Source organism: Cibotium barometz, chromosome 63 (assembly GCF_041138505.1).
Source record: "Cibotium barometz isolate CiBa-2024 chromosome 63, ASM4113850v1, whole genome shotgun sequence".
Classification (NCBI taxonomy): domain Eukaryota; kingdom Viridiplantae; phylum Streptophyta; class Polypodiopsida; order Cyatheales; family Cibotiaceae; genus Cibotium; species Cibotium barometz.
Genome location: NC_141108.1, coordinates 16,655,691 through 16,676,827, shown reverse-complemented (window position 1 = coordinate 16,676,827; position 21,137 = coordinate 16,655,691). Strand labels below are relative to the sequence as shown.

General features: G+C 46.4%; 1 protein-coding gene across 4 annotated transcripts in view; it reads right to left on the bottom strand.

The window, feature by feature from the left end:
* Positions 1–1,238: 1,238 nt before the first annotated feature.
* The window catches only part of LOC147603767 (uncharacterized), a 92,844-nt gene continuing 72,945 nt past the window's right edge, over positions 1,239–21,137 (bottom strand). For all 4 annotated transcript variants that reach the window (XM_086796096.1, XM_086796095.1, XM_086796098.1 and 1 more), the window contains 7 exons: positions 18,816–18,949; positions 5,250–5,399; positions 4,940–5,165; positions 4,642–4,802; positions 1,981–2,070; positions 1,732–1,830; positions 1,239–1,627 (listed from right to left, as the gene is read on the bottom strand). In XM_086796096.1, coding sequence (XP_086652222.1) covers positions 1,387–1,627; positions 1,732–1,830; positions 1,981–2,070; positions 4,642–4,802; positions 4,940–5,165; positions 5,250–5,399; positions 18,816–18,949 — 1,101 coding nt within the window. In that variant the 3' untranslated portion in view covers positions 1,239–1,386. The remainder of the gene's footprint in view (positions 1,628–1,731; positions 1,831–1,980; positions 2,071–4,641; positions 4,803–4,939; positions 5,166–5,249; positions 5,400–18,815; positions 18,950–21,137) is intronic.

Here is a 21,137-nt window from a genome sequence, read left to right as displayed (position 1 = left end):
ATAGGTTTAAAGCAATGACAACTGGATAACTTTATATGATCTAGCAACTGGCTGAAAATACCCCCAACTAATCGAGTCTTCACCAACTTGTGGTTGGCTGCATTTTTTATGAAATGCATGGCATGGAACCCGTGGTGCCGGGTGCCGTTGCCATCACATGCCTATCTTGGTTTGTGATAGGTTTTATAATCCTGTCTAGCATTAAAAGAGGGCATTGAGCTAGTTTAATGAAGTTGGCAGAGCAATGAAGGAACTCTAAAAGCATTCAAGTGCCATAATTGAGACGCCAAACTGAAATCTTTTTTTGAATGGAGATGCCTTATAATGCACTTAATCCACCACTGATCCACTAGCTTTCATACTGTGTGATCCATATTTGCACCACTGACCTCTATAAATTCAATTACTCCTTGCCCCTTGAAAGTTGGCCTAAATCCAACGGTGGATGTACTGATTATGCACACACAAAACATAGTGGAACACTACCTTGTCCTCTTGACCAAAATTTTTTGACCTTCCATCACACCCAGCCTCCAACAAGCCTTAGGGACATCCCACAAGCTAGCACTCTCCCATCCATGAGCAACCACGTGCATCTACAATGTCCCATTCTCATGCATGCTCCCCATCATGTCTGTGAAGTCCCCCCTTACACAATCTCAATAGCAAAATACATGCTAGATAAATCTCGAGTGTATTTTTCATACGTTCATGTCATTGAAAAACACTCATATAAGTACTACGTTTTTGGATAGATTACATGACAAACTTCATCTCACATACTTCATTTGCACTATAATAAGTGAATACTTTACAACCTTCCACAATAAAATGCAATAGGAAAAGCACGATATGAATTGAGGTTGTGGCACAAGCCCAAGCTATGGTAGAAGGAATGCCACCCTTACAGCCAATCAGGGAAGATTCCAAGGGAGAATGGGGAAGGTAGGGTATATTGAAGATAGTGAGGAATAAGTTCCATACGAGTTGTAAGGATGATCACACTTTAAAAGTGGAGGCCAAGGTTTTCTTATCTATCTTCTCCTCATAGTTAAGCCTAACCTCTTGTCTCAATTTATGCCTTTAAATCATAGGATACTATGTGCATATGGAGTAAAGTTTCCTATGAAGGAATGAGATCTTAAACAAAAACTCACCTTAATTTTTTAGCAATCCACTTATTTTTGTTTTTTTTAAAACTAGGGAAAAAAATAGTGTTATGTATGGGGAAATAAAACTTTTTCAGAAAAAAACAAAATCTCAAATAAATAAATAAAACCCTATAAAACTCAAAAGAACTTAGCTTTAACACACAGGAAACCCTTACATGCTTACAAGGCAGAGGATATCAGCCACCCTTCACAAGCTAAGTAATTTCTTCTATCATCACCAAGTTCCTTTCCAAAGCCATTGTCTACAGTGTCGAGCTCCACACAGACATTTTATGGAAGTTGGGTCAGTCGAGAAGTCATCCATTTTTGTGTCCTTGTTGCAGACAGAGTAGTTGTAATCATACGACAGCTCTTCCCCAATTTCTATATCACGCAAAGCATACAACCCAATGCGACAGAACCTCAGATCAGTTGTATCTGTGTAAACCCTGTACACGCGCAAATTTCCGTCACAACTGCACAAAAAATCCAAAATCATGTATCAGAAAAACCTGAACTATCTCCTGTACATTCAAGCGACACCCCTGGGATTGCATAGTGCATCTCAGAAAATCTGAACCTGTGGTTGATGAAGCGTGAAACATTTGACATGTGGAAGCCGTCGATTACAAGCAGATTCTCCGCAGGCACGTCAGGATGATCCACGCTGAAGAGGCAACTGCTCAAAATGATTCATGTTTTTTTTAACAGACAATGTCAAGTTATGATGGCAATTGACAAGCCCTCAACAATGACAACTAAATACGTTTTCATAATCCGTCAATGATTAGGAAAACGACCAGCAATCCTGGAGTCCTAGAGATTCAACCTGAAATTTGACGAATCATACTTCAGTCCACGCTCATAGGCTTCACCGTGTGTTATAACCTCTCCAACATACTCCACAACAAACTTTCCCCTGCAATTGGCCAAGAAGCTTCGCTCATAATCCTATGCCTCTAAGCTTATAATGTACACCAGGAGTTACCCATGTCAGAACTAGAAGACAGATGAACTGTTCTAGTGAGCTAAATTAAAAATTATAAAGAACAATATACCACACTAAGACATTGTAACACATCATTTGATTCACTCCGCCATCTTTTTGGCTAAGCTGACTTTAACAAGCAGTAATGACCAAAATTGGGTTGTGGTGCACACTAGCTTTGGTCTTTGATTTACCCATTTTAATTATTCAAATAGAATTTCTGAATAAAGGGATAGCAACAACAAAGGTGGAGGCATGTGCGTGCATGGATGAGTGGGTGGGTGTGTGCATGCATGTGTGATGGATGTCAACCCTGCTTGCCTCTCCTTAAGGACCCCCACCCATTGAAGGTCCTCAGAATGCAAGGTTGGTTGAACAAACTCTGGATCCTACTGGCAAGAGGAAAGTGGCTGGCCTGGATGACTCTGGCTACAACTTCTCGACAATCTGCACATGCTATAACTATGTGAGATAACAAGTAGTCTGAATTCAACAGGTTCTGCATATTGCCAGAACTCCAGTTGTCTGACGTAAGGTCAGCAATTCCGTGTGAGAGCAATGTTTTTTTGAATCCCATATTCATAGATTTGACTATTGCAAAGGAGTTGTCTTTCTGAGAACACAGACAAAAAAATTGGTTGCATTCCACACCCTTGCACTACCATGGAGAGCTTAGATAGCTATTTGAACTACTAAGAGTGTGGCTGTTAACGTAAGAGGGTAAACAGTGATGATTGATGAGATATGTAGAGACGGGCCTCATAGAGCATTTATATAGGCCTAGAGATGCGGGGCAACCATGACAAGTCCGTGGACTCAGTCAGTGCTATCATCCATGGTGTAGACTTGGCCCATGGAGAACTACTAGAAACTACACCTCACCGCCATCCAGGCTCATCTTGGGCCCCATTCGAGCCCCACAATGTTAGGATAGGCTATCCAAGAGTAAACTCTACCTACACTGGTGCATCCCATTGTTTGGCTAATGGTAGAAACCTACCTATAGCCTATCTGGCAGTGTACTAGACTTACTAATACCATACAACAACTAGAAATTAATCGTTTGGTTTGTTTGGGAGGAGTTCAGGAGGACCCAAATTTTGTGGGTTGGCCTACCTTGCCAAAAAGTGCATTCACAGCATCTCACAAGCCATGCAAACTGCTTTCTTGAGTATTCAGGGCGCATACATTTTTCACCTTGGAAACTGTTTGGCAGCTGCCCCATTTAAGATCTATAATTGGATCCATGTGCACGGGGATGGATAGTTTCCTGAGGCCCTTTCAAGGTAATCCCTTCTACAATTAAACCCGGGTGCCAGGATGTCAAATCTAGCTCAAAGCTTCTACCATTAGAAAGCATTTAACCTTGCATTTGAGGATGTAAAGAGGCATAGAGAGTATGCAGCAGATACCAATTTTAATATCAAGACAAAAGGCCTCAGTGTATCACCTAGAATTTGGTCATGTAGCCTTCAGTCGAGCCCCCAGATGTTTCATGAAAGCTTACCTACAGATGGTGCTCTCTATGCTACCCATAGTTAGTACATTCGAAGCCTCTGGCAAAGGTTTTTCAAATTTTATTGATTTTCGTTGGTAAAAATGGCCATAAATCCCCCCAAAAAATGCTGACTAACAGAATTACTTGGGATTCCCAAGGGAACTACTACCGGATATTTGGGTTGTCAGGTGGGTGTAGACATCGCTTCTATGTAACAGTTCACACCTCGATTGGAGAGCATTCGGAAGAAATTCTATATTGGAGCTTGATGATACTTGATTTGGCATCACACGGTGAATCAGGTGCTCCTTGCTACAACTTTGGGTATTGCTTTTTTCTGGTCATGTATAGGGCAGCTCTGAAGACTAATTTAAAATGGCCTTCAGTCCGGTCTTGAAGGCACTAGTGATTCTAGACCTCTTATCCTTGGGGGATTGCCATACACTCCCAAGGCACAAGGGTTGGAGATGCAGAAAGATAGAAATTTTACAAAACTCATTGCGTGTGGCCTTTTTCCAAGAATTATGCAGCGCAAGCATTGGGAGTGGATTTACAGAAGCAGAAACCAAGATGCCCTCCTTCCATTTCCTGCATTAGAACATGGCCAAGGCTCAGGGCTGAGACACTCTAGTCACCAAGAGTGGCAACGTATCATAGGAAATCACAACATCCATGATGGGTATGCGGGGGCTACTAGATATATGCAGTGTGGATTCTGGAATAGAGGCATTAACTCCTCCATTGGGATATGGATGATCTTCAAGGCTTCTGAATCCAAAGAAGGATCTACCGGTAATGTTGGGGTTAAAGAGGGATCACACACATTGACTTGACAATTCCCCTAACATTTTTATCAAAATGTATCAATTTGTGAATGAAATATGTTTTGAACCACCTTCCAACAACTATTAACTGATTATGCCAACACTGCACTTGATCCACATGATGTTCAACACAAGGTAACGTACATTAACAACATGCTCTCCTGCGACAAAATTTGATACCTGGGGATCTGTTCCATAGTTCGTACACCCCAACCTCGATCTTTTGTCTTGAAAACCTCTAATGGAGTTCTGATTCCTTTCTGAAGTTCTCTATTCAGACAATCCATGCCACAAGGGCATCGGCTATTGCACTCTACAACGTCCTTGGTATCAGGTCCAAGCTGTCCATCCACCAACAAGCATTCGCATGACATTCATTTGTGCTAGCATGAAATTATTGAAATGACAATTTTGACAAGGTCCTTTTCTACATATGTTCGTACATGCTGCATGCATACATACAAATAAGACAGGTTACCTGAAGTCGACCAAACCGATCATAAGGAAGACGACCAAACATTGGTTGCCCTTGCCAATCAAATCGACTATCACTCTCATGTTGAAAATCCTTCAAAGCAGCATGGACTGAAGCTTCTTTATGTGGGTTATCTATGGTGTTGATATCACATCCTCTGCATGTGTCTGCAACATTTGTCCCATCTAGAAGCAAGGATTTCAGCATATAATTTGCCCTCCCTAGATACCTACGCATGTGAAAAACTCTCAATAAAGACGATGGTGTAACCAAATGATTCACACAATATGACTTACACTTCCAAAACACAAACCTGTTCTCAGTAATGTACTTGACAGCAGGTGCGGGTTCAGAATCTACATCATTTGTGCAAGGAATAAGCACTGCTTCACGGCCCCAAGATATGTCTTCGCATAGGACATTATTCCCCATGTGATACAAAGCACATGACAAATCTCCATGCCTGCCACGACACAGCACAAATATGATTCAAAGTTCTTCATAGCACACACACATGTATGAAAGGAAGGTTTGACTGTATGAAAGGAAGGTTTGACTAAGTAATCAGTATAATTATCAGCCAAAGACCAGCACAGGCAGGAAGACACCAGCAGGCGGCCACCTTCCCCACCTGCAGGTCAAAATTGAATCGCAAACCTGCTACTGCTAATGTGCCAAATGGAGTGGCTTTCTCAACGGTACGGGATGTGGCTTGCCAATTCAGTTTGTGTGTTGACGTCCCGGCACCCATGAAGAAAGTAAATGGGCACTAGTGTCCATGACAACAATATGTCCATCACGGATGATCGACCAAGGTTTCAAAAAGAGTTTTTTTTGCATTGAATGGAAAAGATGCGCCCAACGACTTCCCTTCAGGTGCCCAAGAAGCATAGGACTTTTTCCCGTGTGGAAGCTGTGCACACTCCCACTAGGGTGTCTAGATAACCCATTCAAGTGCTACACAGCAGAATCCGGCCCAAAAGCTCTCAATTGTGAAATCTCATATGTGCTTTTTTTCCCAGAACAAAAAATCACATGCCATTCCAATCCAGCTCGAGATCCTCTAGGAGCCCTCCATCATCACAGACTTGGCACACTACAGAGTACTTGTTTGCCCCTAAGAGCCTCTAAATATAAAGTCTTGCTACAGTAGGATAACATCTCTGTCTCTATCACAAGGAGAAAAAGAATCAATGGCCAATTGATCTCAATCTATAAGAATTTTTGTTCTGCTTGTAGCAGCCTTGGTATTGCTCTTGGATACAACGTACCCTATGATGCTTTTTCTCGAGATTTCCTCTGTTTTAGATGTGCCTCTATGCATGCGTGTGTTTCTTTCTTCTTCTTTTCTAGTGCGTGTGCAGGTGATCATGAAACTCTAACGGAAAATTTATTTTGCAGGTCCAGAATTCAGATATTGAAACAAAGTAGCCAAGAGAATTGTGTTTCACCTTGGAAGCTTTATTTTTGCAGATTCAAAATTTACATATTGAGACAGTAGCCAAGGTGTTCTTCTTCTGAGAACCCAGAATGTGGACAGGCATGCACGGAAGAATGTGGCCCATCTGATGGGACGGGAGGATAATACATCATGCCGTTTTTCCAATTGGAACAGTGTAAGGTCTCCCTAGACCTGGCCTTGGAACAATCTGACTACAAACCACGTAGGAATGAGACTTAAGGCTCACCTCCTGGCCATAGAGTCCTCCGGACTCATCCTCGAGCTAGAGGCCATAGTTAATCCTTGGAGAAGCTCCCCTGCAGTAAGACTTGGCGTCCCATACCACCATGCCACACCCTACAAGTGTCGTCGTGGTGAACATCCCCAATGGGTCATGCTCAACGATGTCAGGCCAGATGATCCTAATAACTTATGAGCCTAGTTTTCACCTATATAGGCCACTAGGCTTTATAATTAGCCCCATTGCTTTTATAAGCTTTTAACCCTATAATTACTTATAACTATGCCTCCACTTATAAGCCTCTTCCCACGTTAGGGATATCTCCCCACTAGGAACCCGTGTCCAACCTCCAGCCTGCCCCCCGTTGGGATTCGGAGTCGTAGGTGTGCGTGTCCATCTCCTGTGTGTGGCCACTCACTAATGTGAGTGAGTGAATTAGTACATGTGAAACACCTCTTGTAGCCACCTAAGTGTTTGTGTGTAAGCAATGATGTCATTAGTTAGCCATGTGTCATTGCCCCATAGTTTGTGTTGAGAAAGATAAGGCATTTTCCTATAAAAACATTGTCAAATCAATCATAATCAAAGCTTCTTTGTATGTGCAATCATTGTGTATTAACAGTAGCTGATACTGCTCTCTATCTCTCTCTCTCTCTCATATTTTGCTATGGCTGTCCTCCACCTGCATCCCTCATTGCCCTGGGCAACCATTGGTATCAGAGCTTGATGCCATGTAGTATGCACTGACATATGCCTGTTGTCAACGCCAGCACTTGCCGCCTTCGATTTCAACCTTGCTGCAATGTGCCGACGCCTACAGGTGCGTCGCCTGTTGCTGCTGTTGTATGCCGCCCAGAGCCACTCCAGCACTGCCACCATAACAGTGCTGCCTGTTGTGCACACAGCATCACCAGCACTGGCCAACGCCCCGCCATCACAATGCCACCCGCTGTGTGTCGCACTGCTGACTACTGCCTGTGCGCTGAGAGCCAGACTGAGCTACCAGCATGGCTACCACCTCCACTGCCGTTGCATTCTCTGATGACGCCTCTGCATCGTGCTGTCTGACGGCCACTGCTGCCAGAGCTACCCATACACCTTTGCCCGTGCTCATTTTTTCAAAGCGGCTACTTCTCCAGCGCCCGCTTCATTAAGCCCTCTCTGCTCTGCCGATGCTACTAATGCTAATGCTGATGCTGCTTCTACAGTACCCACGTTCCCTACTGCCTCGTCTTCCGGCTCCCTCCCAGAAGCTCCATAGTTCCTTAGCTAAACCACTCATCTTTGCGGTTTTTCTCCCTGAGTCTCACCATCCATAGCTATGGACCTTCCCAGATCAGCAACCACATTCGAGAAGTTCTCTGACAATAATTTCCCAGCATGGCAAACAAAAGTCAAACTCCTGATCGTGAGAGATGCAGTCTGGAGTGTTGTCAACAACACAGAAGAGCAGCCTGCAGGTGCAGCTACAGCACCTGCAGTGAGAGCCTGGATAGAGAAGAATGACTGAGCACGAGTACACATCGGTCTAAGGCTTGCCGAGACAACCTCATTCATCATGTCGACTTTGCCAAGACTGCCAAATAGGTATGGGACAATCTGTTTGGGAACAAGATTAACAATTCAAAGGTGTTTCTAAAGCAAAAGTATGGTTTAAAAATGAAAGAACATCACACATTGCAAGAGCACCTCAGCACCATAAGTTCCCTCCTCCAACAACTAGCTGCTTTAGGGGCCAACATTGATGAGGATGACAAGCAAGCAGTACTCTTTTCCAGCTTGGAAGAGATGGAAAAGTACAAAGCGGTGATAACTTCATTTCGGGTGTCCTGAGAGATGCCATATGATGACATGGTGGCTATCCGCATTGATGAGGATCGTCGACTTGGCCAGCACGCTTCTATTAGTCATGACATAGAGAGGGGTTACTTTTCCAAAATGAAAGGTAAACCAAAGGGAAAAGCAATCAAGTGCACATTCAGCAAGAAGCTAGGACACACCGAAGAGAACAGGAGCAGAATCATGCCAACCTAGTTGTAGAAGAAGAAGACGATCCTGAAGATGCACCAGAGCAACTAGAAACTTCTGCGACGGTACCAAAAAATGCCTACACTGCAATGGCTAATCTCTCTCTTTCTGAGATAGATATTGATTGGGTTTTTTAGACAAATAATTCCATGTATGTTGAGTCAATAATGGGTTCTTTGCCCGGGTAGTCCCCCGAAATTTGATTGTATCTCTTGTGTGTTTTTTCCGTGTCTATTATATATGCATGTACTGCCTTTATGTTATAAAAGGCTCCACTATCCCATCCTATCCTTGTTTAGATCCATGGGGGTTGATCTTTGAGTAGACTGATATAAGTTAAAGTCATGTGTGGTCAACCTCCATTTGTAGGCTTGACTGTGATCTGTTGTATTACGCCAAGTATGGCCACTATGATCTTTTGCATCATGTGGTGCCACTGAGCCCAAATCACGGTGCCTATTGAAGGTCTATCTTAATACATCTCCACCTTCACTCTAAAAGGATTCAAAGTCATATGTGTGTGTGTGTCCACCCTAAAGGACTGAAGCTTGTTGCCGAATGCTTCTTACTGTTGTATGCAAATTCAAGTTGTGCAAGGTGCCTTTCCCACTCTGATTGCCATTTTCAAACAAAGGCCTACAGCATATCTTCCAAAGTGCGATTAGTTCATTTAGTTTGACCATCACTCTCCGGATGATCAGAGGAAGACATACTTAACCTAGTTTCTAGTTTTAGCGAATATTGCTCACCAAAAATCTAGAGTGAACTTAGGGTTGCGATCACTGACTATCTCCTGAGGGAAACCTAAAACATGTATATATATATACATATATATACATAGATGAATCCAGGAACATGCCCAAATTCACCTTATAAGAATGTGCAATTTATAACCTCATCGTAATCATCCACAAGACAATAAACCATCAACTCCATCATGCATAGTATGGACTGGATACTACGACATCCCCACTAACGTCATCAGTGCCCAATAGTGGGTGTAGAACTTGGTATCAATATATGCTCCCACGCACACACACACAGAATTGTTCTACAATAAGCAGCCAATTCATGACTCTTAATTGTAGACTGTGTTGGGAGAAAACTTGCCACCTTGGTCAGTCTATCTACGACTACCCAGATAGTAGGATACCCCCCATTTGTTCGAGGTAACTCAACAATAAAATCCATTGAGATACTTTCCTACTTGGATTCCAAAATCTCTAGAGGATAAAATAAACCACCATGTCTAAGGCGATAACCTTATTCATTTGACATTGGTTACACTTCTTTACATAATCCTCTACATAGGATTGTGTCTGTAGCCAATAGAAGTATCTCTTGACTAATGCAATAGTTCTACGAATGCCTAGGAGCCCTGCACTTGGAACATCATGACACCTTGCAAATCATCGACGTCCATCACAGACCTTATTTTTTCGCATTAACAATTCATTACCAATCTAGTGCTACGCTATCTTCTCTTCGGCGTGGCTCATTTGGGTATTCGAAACTCCCAAATCTCTTGAGCCGCCACACGTCTGAACGAGTTGCCACATCTTTCCAAAGAAACGATCTTCTTGGCAAAGCGCTTGAAGAAAAAGATAGAGATCAGTGGATATCTCAACTATAGACAAGGCATTAACCTCAAGAATCCGACTAACTGCATCTGCAACTCAGTTGCTTAATCCGTTACGATATCGTATCTCAAGATCAAACTCTTGCACTAGTTCCACCCATGTGGCTTTGCAACCACGTAAACCTCCTTGGTCACAAATGTGCTTCAAGGAATGATGATTAGTTCATGCAACAAACTTGGAACCGTTGAGATAGTGTCTCCACTTCTTCAAGGCATGAATGACTGCAAGCAACTCCTCCTGTGTCTGCCTCAGTGAGCTTCTGGCAACATGCTGACCATCCTAGAAAAGGGCTTCCCCTATGGTAAAATCACTAGCATCCATCTCGACGACAAACAGTTTGCTAGGATCTACTAAATGCAACATAGGTGCCATAGTCACCAACTCTTTCACAGCCTCAAAGCTCCTATTAAGGACTTCATTCCAAATAACTAGAGGACTATTCCTGCCCTTCTTTTTCATGACTCCCTTAAGGAGTTGAGTCAATAGTGCAACTACCTTGGCATAATTTCAAATAAACTTTCAAAAGAAATCGATAAGACCCAAAAAGTATTTCACTTGCCGTATAGTGCAAGGTACTGACCACTCAAGAACTTGATTCACCTTGTCTACGTCTACACGTATACCATCCTGAGTGATGATAGTCATGACCCCAATAAAGGATATCTATTTTAAAAAAGTCGCTATTGGATTTCTTTGCATAAAGCTTCTCTTGCCTCAATATCTGCAAGACAGCCCTGAGATGCCACACATGATCATGCAATGACTTACTATAAATAAGTATGCCATCAAGGAATCCCACGACAAACTCTCCCAGATATGGACAATCATTCATCATCTCCTAGAAAGTGGCTCAAGCATTGGTCAGACCAAATGGCAAGACCAAAAACTCATGAATCATAGTGACCATATCGAGTACAAAAACCTGTCTTCAGTGATGATACCCTGGCCTCAAATCAATTTTTGTGGAGTACTTCACTCCCTGAAGTCGATCCATGAGATCATCCACATGTGTAACCTACTGACTGTCCAAGCAACGCACAGACTCCAACACTAGTTGCGCTAGCCATAACATGCTGCCCAAGCAGTGTTATGCCACTAGGCTGTGGGCAAAAAGCGTTGCCCACCCTAGTGCATTACACCCATCTCCTTACAACTGCCACCTGATGGTCCCCTGCACAGCAACTACAGCCAACCGCATAAGCCCATGGTGCAGCCGCACTAGGCCGCCATCAGGCGGGTGTGCCATTGCAACTCATGCACAGGAGATAGCAGTCTATTTACCTCTATTTACCTTCTCCCCTTTCTTGGAAGACTTATGGCTTCCTAGCCGTGCCCATGACCACCCTGTCCACAGCTTTAGTTCGCGTCAAGACTAAGAACCAGGCTTTGATACCAATGTAAGGTTGCCTTAGACCTAGCCCTCAAACAAGCTGACTAGAAACCGCGTAGGAGTGAGGCTTAAGGCTCACCTCCCAGCCATAGAGTTCTCCAGACTCACCCCCGAGCTGGAAGCCATAGCTACATCATGGGAGAAGCTTTCCCTGCAGTAAGACCTGACGTCCCATACCACCAGTCCACACCCTATAGGTGTCATCACGGCGAACATCCCCGATGGGCCATGCTCAACGATGACGAACCAGACGATCGTAATAACTTATGAGCCTTGGTTTCACTTATACTAATCTACATGTACATCGAATTTGCATGGATTATGAAACCAACATTAGAGAGTGAAAGAACTATTAAAAAAATAGAGCAAGTGCTTTCAGATGCAGGTTTACATTGTGGTCAAGTGAAGATTGAGAAGGACTTGAAAAGATCAGGGAAGACAACAAATGTTCCTAGCAAACCATGTTTTGGAGGTGCAAAAGCCAGAAAGTTCTTATCTAATCATACCCAGAGAGGTCACCTGGGTACAGATTTTGAGGTGTGGAGAAAGCTTCATGCAGCTGTACCTGATCGAGGCTCTTCAGGACAAGCAAGGGTGGCAAAGGCCAAAGCGTGGTTGGCACTTGATCGCCTAGCACCTTTGTTGCAAAAAGCCAGGTTTGAACTCGGTTTAGCCCCAGTGCTTTTATAAGCTTTTAACGGTATAATTACTTATAGATATGCCTCCACTTATATTCCTCTTCCCATGTTAGGGATATCTTCCCACTAAGAACCCATTTCCGGCCTCCACCCTGACCCCGCGCTACTGTGCACCTGTCTTGGATGTAACAAACCGTTCTCTTGGGCCAGTCTTGAAATAGGCACACTTTTGTCTTGCTTCGCCTTGCATCAACCTCAATGAGCCCACAATTTTCGGAAACTTACTACCATGGATTGTTGAGTGCACAATAAAACCATGCAAGCATGCCCAACAATTCTTCTCCCTGACCAAAAAAAAGAATTTACAGCTATACACAAACGTGGCTGAATAAACCTAGTTAATGGCATCTTGTGCCAGTCCGTACTGTGAGTCACCCTCTACAATGATGCCAGGTGTTTCGGGCATTAATAGGCTTGTAGCCAGATGCAAGGGCACCTGGGGAGCATATAGATACATGTAGAAATGCATAAAGTTTACAGGCATGGTTTTCCCCATGCTGCCCTATTGGGCGACCTCGGCAGCTCATGGGCCATGGCATTGGCCCACAACATCCCCATAGCATTGTTGGCCAGCCTCTAGGAGACATGGACATCCTGTCGGCCAGTCCTAGAAGGCCTGGGCAGCAAGGCGGCCAGCCCGGCAATAGTTAGCTAGCCCAAGAGGGGCTGAGGGCCAAGTCGGCTAGCATCCAAACCTTCAAATTCAAGGCGACCAGAGAACATCAAGTCGGCCAGCAGCTAGTGGGTGGCCAGAAGCCTGAATGGCTCCTGTGTGAAAGGCGCATATTCTATGGTGCATATTAAACAAGTCATGGGAATATTTCTACAGGCCGACCCCTTGTAGCAAACCGACCAGCATCCATATGTGCCTATAAAAGCCAAGGCTTGTTTGGGGATTTTACCATCTCATTATTCACAAGTGTTGAAGTGATCCAAAGGCCAAGACAGCCAAGGGAGAACCCAAGCAAGGTGAACTTGAAGGTCAAGAGTTAGGCCACTAAAGGCTGCAGATTTACGGAGGACCTACAGAAAGTCAGTCATTTTTCATCATTCAATAAAGCAAATACGCTAGTCCTTGGTGGGGGCCCTTCAGAGTGGGACCCAATCGGGTGTACTTTGTCTTTCTTCTCGCACTCTCTCTCCCCCCCTCTCTCTTGCACTCTTATCTCCACTATATTGTGCAATCGTCAGGAACCAAGGTGCTGAATATTCATTATCAAAGTATAATCCTGTCTGTATGTAAGCTTCCACATGTTACAGCTATGGGCAGGCCACACTAGCCCAAGAGCAAGGCCCAAAGGCTTAGGCCTTAGGGGCCCATGTTCCCTGGTCCACCAGCCATAAGGGCTTATAAAGCCGACAACTCGGGGCCGGCCAAGCCTACATCCAGTCAGCCAGCACGACTAGAGACCATACCCCTATATATAGGGTAATCGAGTCCCCTCTTCCCTCATCTTCAAGTCCAGGCAGTGCTTCAGTTCTAGCAGCCATCACAGAAGCCCACCAGGAGGTAAACACACAGTAGAAGGTCATCAAATCTGAGGTTCCAGTTGTATGTTCCCTGGCTGCCAACTTGCAGCCTGTAAGGAGAAAAACGCAACCCTGAGAGGTAACACAGTTCAGTCCTGTTGTTAGAACAGACTCATTTTTTGTATTCTTTCTTCGCTGCCTAGTTGGGAGCGGAGCCTTCAGTGGGTATTTGGGACATGGTGTACTCACACTCTCTCTCTCTCTCTGCACAGCCCCCTATACCACAGCCCACAGAGCCATGCTCCACAGTCTCCACCTTCTTCACCCCACCTATGGTTAGGAGGGCCATATGCCGACTCCAACATGGATGGGCGACAGATCATACAGGATTACAGGGAGAGCATCTCATCTATGCTATTGATACATTGGCACCATTTCTTGCTCATCTCTTCAACAGAGCTCTGTCAGAGGGGTTTCCGGCTGAGTGGACGATGCACACTATTGTGCCGATCCATAAAGTGGGAGATGTACTAGACCCCGAGAACTACAGGACCATCATGATTGGCCATATATTGGCCAAACTATACAGGGCAGTTTTGGAGGCAGAGCTGAGCACTCATGCAGAGGTTGGGGGATTGAGAGCAGCAGGCCAGGCAGGCTTCCGTCGAGCCTTCTCGACCATCGACCACATTTTTACATTGAGGTGCCTGGTTGATTAGGCCAAGGCACGGAGGCAACGGTTCTATTGTTGCTTTGTGGATTTCCGCAAGGCATTTGATACTGTGCCCAGAGAGCGCCTCTTTCGGCGACTACAGACACTAGGCATACCTTCAGACATGATGTGGGGCATATACAGGCTATATGAGCAGGTCTTTGGGAGAGTCCGATGCCCAGAAGGCTTGTCCGACACAGTTGCTAGCACCATTGGTGTGAAGCAAGGGTGCCCACTCTCCCCCACGCTCTTTGGGCTCTATATTGATGAGGTGGTTGATTACATCACACAGGGAGGAGGCTCTGGGGTTGAGCTATCACGTATTACTGTCCATGTTATGCTTTATGCAGGCTATATGAGCAGGTCTTTGGGAGAGTCCGATGCCCAGAAGGCTTGTCCGACACAGTTGCTAGCACCATTGGTGTGAAGCAAGGGTGCCCACTCTCCCCCACGCTCTTTGGGCTCTATATTGATGAGGTGGTTGATTACATCACACAGGGAGGAGGCTCTGGGGTTGAGCTATCATGTATTACTGTCCATGTTATGCTTTATGCTGATGACATCGTCTTGGTATCCGACACGCAGGTTGGGCTTCAAAGACACCTTGTGGCTCTTGATGACTTCTGCGCACAGCAGGGGCTCACAGTGAACCTTGGGAAAACCAAGGTTATGATCTTCCACACTTCACCTGCAGTCAGGAGCCACACTACTCTCACATTAGCAGGAGGGCGGGTCGAGGTGGTGAGCTCTTATGTTTACCTTGGCATCACATTTACTAGCTCAGCTGGACGCTTCTCCATGGCTCAGGCAGTCCGAGACAGAGTGACCCGGGGGTATGCAGCTCTTGCTGGCCTTGAGCGTCAGTGTCATCAAGCACATTTTCAGGAACCCCGCACGAAGGGGTGGCTCTTTGATACATTAGTGACACCAGCCTTGATGTATGCAGCAGCGGTTTGGGCACCAGGGCTTGCAGCCTCCACATGGGTACAGCTGGAGAGACCACAGATCTTGATGCTCTCGAGGATGATACGCAGCAAACCATCCGTCCCGCACGACATTGTTCGAGCTGAGTTTGCTGCACCACCTATGGTAGTGGAGGCATTGTTCGAGACGATCTCCTTTATATACAGGATGAGGGAGATGCCCACGGAGAGATTATCCCGCCGAGCTTTTGAGGCATCCAGACAGCTGGCCGAGGCTGGACACACTGGATCTTGGTATGCACAGATGCTACACTGGTTCTCACATCATGGGATAGACATTGAGCGGTTGCCACCTTTTCAGTATGATCAGTCTGCTCCACGGGGTTACCTCTCTCTCAATGAGAGGAACAGAGTGATGAGACAGGACATATGGCAGCACTACATACAGGAGACATGGACAGCACCAGAGAGCCCACTACCACCGAAGATGCTGTATCACAGAGACCACTTTATGAGCATCTCAGGGGATGGGTTTATACATCGACCGCGGTACATGGATGTATACATGCCACACAGCTCTCGCGTTGCTATTGGACAACTACGAGTCTCATCACATCAGCTAGAGATAGAGGCTGGGAGAGCGGCACAGGTTCCCAGAGCTGAGCGGATATGCAGATTGTGCCGCGAGGAGGTGGAGACTGAGGATCACTTTGTATGTAGATGTAGAGCCCACCAGGGGGTCAGAGATAGATATGCGGGATTGTTTGAGGAGCACTCTTCACTACATCAGTTGATGGAGGCCTCGGACCAGCGACAGCTTGGCAAACTACTACTAGAGCTTCATAGTTCTCCAGAGAGACTCCTCCAGACACCCGCTCCCACTAGGGGTGGGAGACAGTCCCAGCTCACAGATTTCTTCCAGAGAGCTATGCCAGTGCCAGCTGATGTACCACGTGGGGTGACCGCACAAAGAGCAGAGGAATTGAGAGCCAGGAGGAGACCTAGACAGACTGGACATAGAGCACCCCGACTCCGTCACCGAGAGATAGCAGCTATCCGAATGAGACACTAGATGGAGACACAGGAGAGGCTAGCTCGCTTTCATTCAGACTCACGGTACATGTTCATGCCATTCACAGCCTCAGCATCGGCGATATATGATATCTTATATCCCTCTTATGGCACTGGATGGAGTTAGACATAGATCTGCATAGCATGCTTGTACTACCCCTTCAGCATATAGAGATGCATCTTGCCTTAGCACTCCATCCACATCCCCACCCCCCTTATATTGTTTGTATATGGGCTCCACCGATTCATGATGATTCACAGTTGTATCCAGACACATGCACACTTTTTCTTTTGTTTCTTTTCTTCCGATGACCGGAAGAACACAGTTGTATTATTTTTTGTCTCATAGGCCCGACTTTGGCCTCTCGTAGACGTTAATATATCTTTCTTTCTTTCTTTCTTTCTCTCTCTCTCAACGTCCCAGACCCCATGGCCCTCGCCCACAGCCATGCCACCATAGGAGGATCCGGGCCATCATCTCCGGTCATCGCAAGACCTTCTCGCGCCAACTCAGTTTTACCACCTTGAGCACCGTGTCACAGCGGCCCATGAGGGATGTATTAGGGTGATATGAGAGCTCTCTGCTTATGTACATAGATCAGATTTTATAGTTCTAGATTTTTGTTATCTGTCTTTATTACTATTTTGTACCCATGATGATGTACCTCATGGATATGATGTAGCCTTTTGGTCTCATAGGTCATTTTGGCCTTTTGAAGACGTTAATACAACTTTCTTCTTCTTCTTCTTCTTCTTCTTCTACTTCTTCTTCTTCTTCTCTCTCTCTCTCTCTCTCTCTCTCTCTCTCTCTCTCTCTCTCCAATGAGACAGCTATGTTTATGTTTTGTTTCTGTTATTTTCCATTCCATGATGAGATATGTCATGGACATTATTGTATCACTTTGGTCTCATAGGCCCATTGGGTATTTATTAGACGCTTAATATATCTTTCTTTATTTCTTTCTCTCTCTCTCTACATTGGCGGGCATATTGATCCCCCTACTCTATGCAGATCACATTGTCCTCCTTTCAGATTCAACCGAGGGGATTCTGAGACATTGGATGCCTTACAGGATTTTTGCACTCAGCCAGACCTCACCATTATCCTTGGTAAAACCAAGGTAATGGTCCTCAATACCTCCCACCTTTTCACATCCAGATTGAGCTTCACATACAGAGGGGATCCTATGGAGATTGTCTCATCCTATGTCTACCTTGGTGTCGCTTTCCAGGGCCCACGCTTCACCATGGTTACCACAACACATGCCGGAGTGACACGGGGATATGCAGCCTTGAGCTTACTTGAGTGATAGTGCTTCCACGCATATTTCCAGGATCCTAAGATGAAGGGTTGGCTTTTTGACACCCTCATCACACCAGCCTTGATGCATAGAGAAGCCTTCTTGGGGCCAGATTTATCCGATGAGGATTGGCATCAAGTTGAGAGACCCTAGGTCGTGATGTTCTCTCGTATGATCCACAACACCATCGGTCCCACACCATATTTTCGAGGCAGAGTTTTCTGCAGCCCCGCTGGTAATGGATGCACTCTTCCAGACAGTCACATACCTCCATCGCATCAGTCACATGGATCCCCACACGTACCCAAGGCCTTGGAGTCCTCGAGACAGCTAGCAGTCTAGGGCCACCCTGGAGTATGGTATGCACGAGTTTCCAGTTGGTTCTCAGCATTAGGGCTCCTCATGGACCACCTCCCACTCCTTCAGGACAGTTTGGACTCCCCTTTTTCCAGCTCTCTCATGAGGACACCAACCGGGTTATCCGGATAGGTCTTCTCAGCCTCTACACCTGCTGCACATGGATCACACCTTCGGAGCTCCCACCAAAGATGCACTTCTAGGGATCACTTCCTCAGGCTCACTAAGGATGGATTCATCCAGCACCCGGGCTACCTGAGGGTTCACATGTCCCTTGCCATGTGGATTGCAATTGGGTGAATACGGGGGCTGCCAATAGATACCCCCAAAACAGTCCATATGCCATTTGGGCTGACTACTTAGCGGCTCCCACTCCATCTGCTGCCACCATGTGTTCTTGCCTTAGTTCTGCTAGCTCTCTGCCTAGATGAATTGATTGCACTCATTTGTTTCCCATTGCATTACTCTTTGAGTTCATTTAACAGACATTGGCATCAAGGTAGTAACTTTTCTGTCTACCTAAAGTGAATGTATTTTTAGCATTTTTATAAAAATACTTATTTGGTGTAAACATGAACGACAATCAAGAGAAAGGGTAAATAAATACCTGGGTTGTCCAATTTCTTGCTCGTTCAGAGGATGTTCCTTGAGAGCAGTCTCAACGTGATCCCTTGGATGGACGTTTGCACAATTGCTTGAGCCATTCACATTGCATTTTACACACGAATTCGACCCTTTTCTCTATGTAAAAGAGATATCAGTTGACTTAGAATGATCACATCGAAGAGTTTAAACTAATAAAACCAATTATTTTTCACCTTAAACCATTAATTAATTGATAAATTAAACAGTAGGATTTTTAAGCATTAACGAGCTGGAGCTCCCCCCATTGCACACCTGCCTCCCGCGCCATCGCCCCCCTCTCTGTCCTCACCTTCACCCTCCCTCTTTCACCTGTGCCATCCCCTCCACTTCTGCCCTTTTCCATTGCTTTGCCCCACCTTCCATTGCAGTGCTGCCCCCGCCTCCCATTGCCCCCCCCCCCACAAAAAAAACCCAACCCAGAAAACCGCCTTCTTTGGCGCTGCTGCCCCGGCCTTCCTGTGCACTCCCCCCCGCCTTCCACTGCGCTGCCCCCTGCCTCCCTTTGGACTGCCCCCTGCCTCCCTCCTCTGCGCCCTTCTTGCGCCCGCTTCTGCCCTCCTCTACGCTGCCTTCTGCCCCCCCTTCTTTGCGCCTTCCTCCTCCTTCCCTCCCAGCCACAAGCCTGTCCTTGCCCCCCACTTCCTGAGCTCCCCTCCATCCCCCTTTCCACGGAACCTGGACTTCTGATCCGGTCCACGGAAGAGGGAGGAAATAGGATGCAGGACTTGACTTAAGTTTAAAATAAGGTATTCTGTGTGATCCCGATAATGGGAGATTCTTGAATTATATAAATAATATAATCTTTTTCTCCTTCGTGAAAAATGAACTAGATTCTTCTCCTTCCTTCCACTGCCCTCCTTACCCCACCAACCCCCACCCCCCCCCACCCCCCCACCCCGGTGCCCCAGGCACCTCTCCCCTCCTCCCTTGCTGCCTTCCCAGCAGGTTTTGCAAGAATCAACTTCTCTGGTCTTTACCCTTCCAGGACTTCATGGCTGCTCCGTCATCCCTGACCAAGGCCGCTACCCCTTGCCTATTCTCCGAAGCAAACTTGGCATTCAGGATTTGCTGCAGGCAGCCCTCATTAGCAACCCTGAAAAAATAACCCACATTCATTTTCTTAGGCACGGCTAATCCCAAGTGGAGTTTGATTCACCCACAACGGCTGATTGTGTGTTACAGTAGAGCCCCATCGTGATACGTAGTGCTCAGGCGTTTTTCACTTGATGGCACCATAGCTTCGACCTCAAATCCGACCCCCTTGCAGGTGCATCCAGCTTCCCCGTCACCATGCTCCAAAAGAAGTACCACCCCCTCATCCGGTTGATTGGACAGGTTTTGGAATCCCTTGGACAGCCAACTCAGTGGTAGCCACGGTACCAGGGATTCAATCCATTTGGGTATGCATAACATCTCCGGAGGCTCTCCACCACGCCGTGCTCCCCAGCCTCCATGGGGGCCCTTTTATGAAGCGGGTCGAGTATTCAGGCCTCCCCAGACAATGTTCCGTTTGCAGACAGATGGAGCACATGGCTAGAGCTTGTCCTCCCCTTCAGACCCATAAGGATGCCCCTAAGCCTCTCACCTGGATCCGTCCTGTGCTCCCCCTTCAGGACCCGTCTCCCTAGCGACAAGCCCTCACCGTCGGGCCCACAAGGATGCCCCTCAGCCTCTCACCAGGACCTGTCCCGCACTCGCCCTTCAGGACCCGTCTCCCCAATGACAAGCCCAGCATGGCGAAGATGCCCGTCGCTGGCAGTTAGTCTGACGGCCGTGCCGGTGGCAACGCCCTCCCCCCGCAAGGACTTTGATAACCAGAGAGCCAGAAAGGTGGGCCTCTCGAGGCAATGGTTCTCACTGGTAACTGTTATGAGCATTTAGCAGATTTGAATCCTTCTCTAATTTCTCCTCTCATGCTGGCTCTTAAGCACTTGCAATGCTTCAGAAGCTGTGGTAGTATGCCCCACCCATCCACGAGAGGTCCCAGTGTCCTATGTCCAGATTTCAGTTCCTGAGGATCTTGAGCAGGCGGTCCACCCCCTCCCCCTCTCCCCCCCAACCCCCTCAGGGATCCCGAGTTCCCCCCCTTCATGTGCTGAGATCCCCCTTCCTGCTTTCCCCCCACCCCTAATTCTCTGACCCCACGGAGATGACGCAGCATCTCCAGTGGCTGCCCTCCCTCCAGAATCCAGTGGCGGCCAGCCCCTTGTCATGGGGGAGCCAGTGGAGTACAGCTTCTTCAGATGCCTCCCGGCGGAAACGAGTGAGCTCTTCAAAGAGGTAG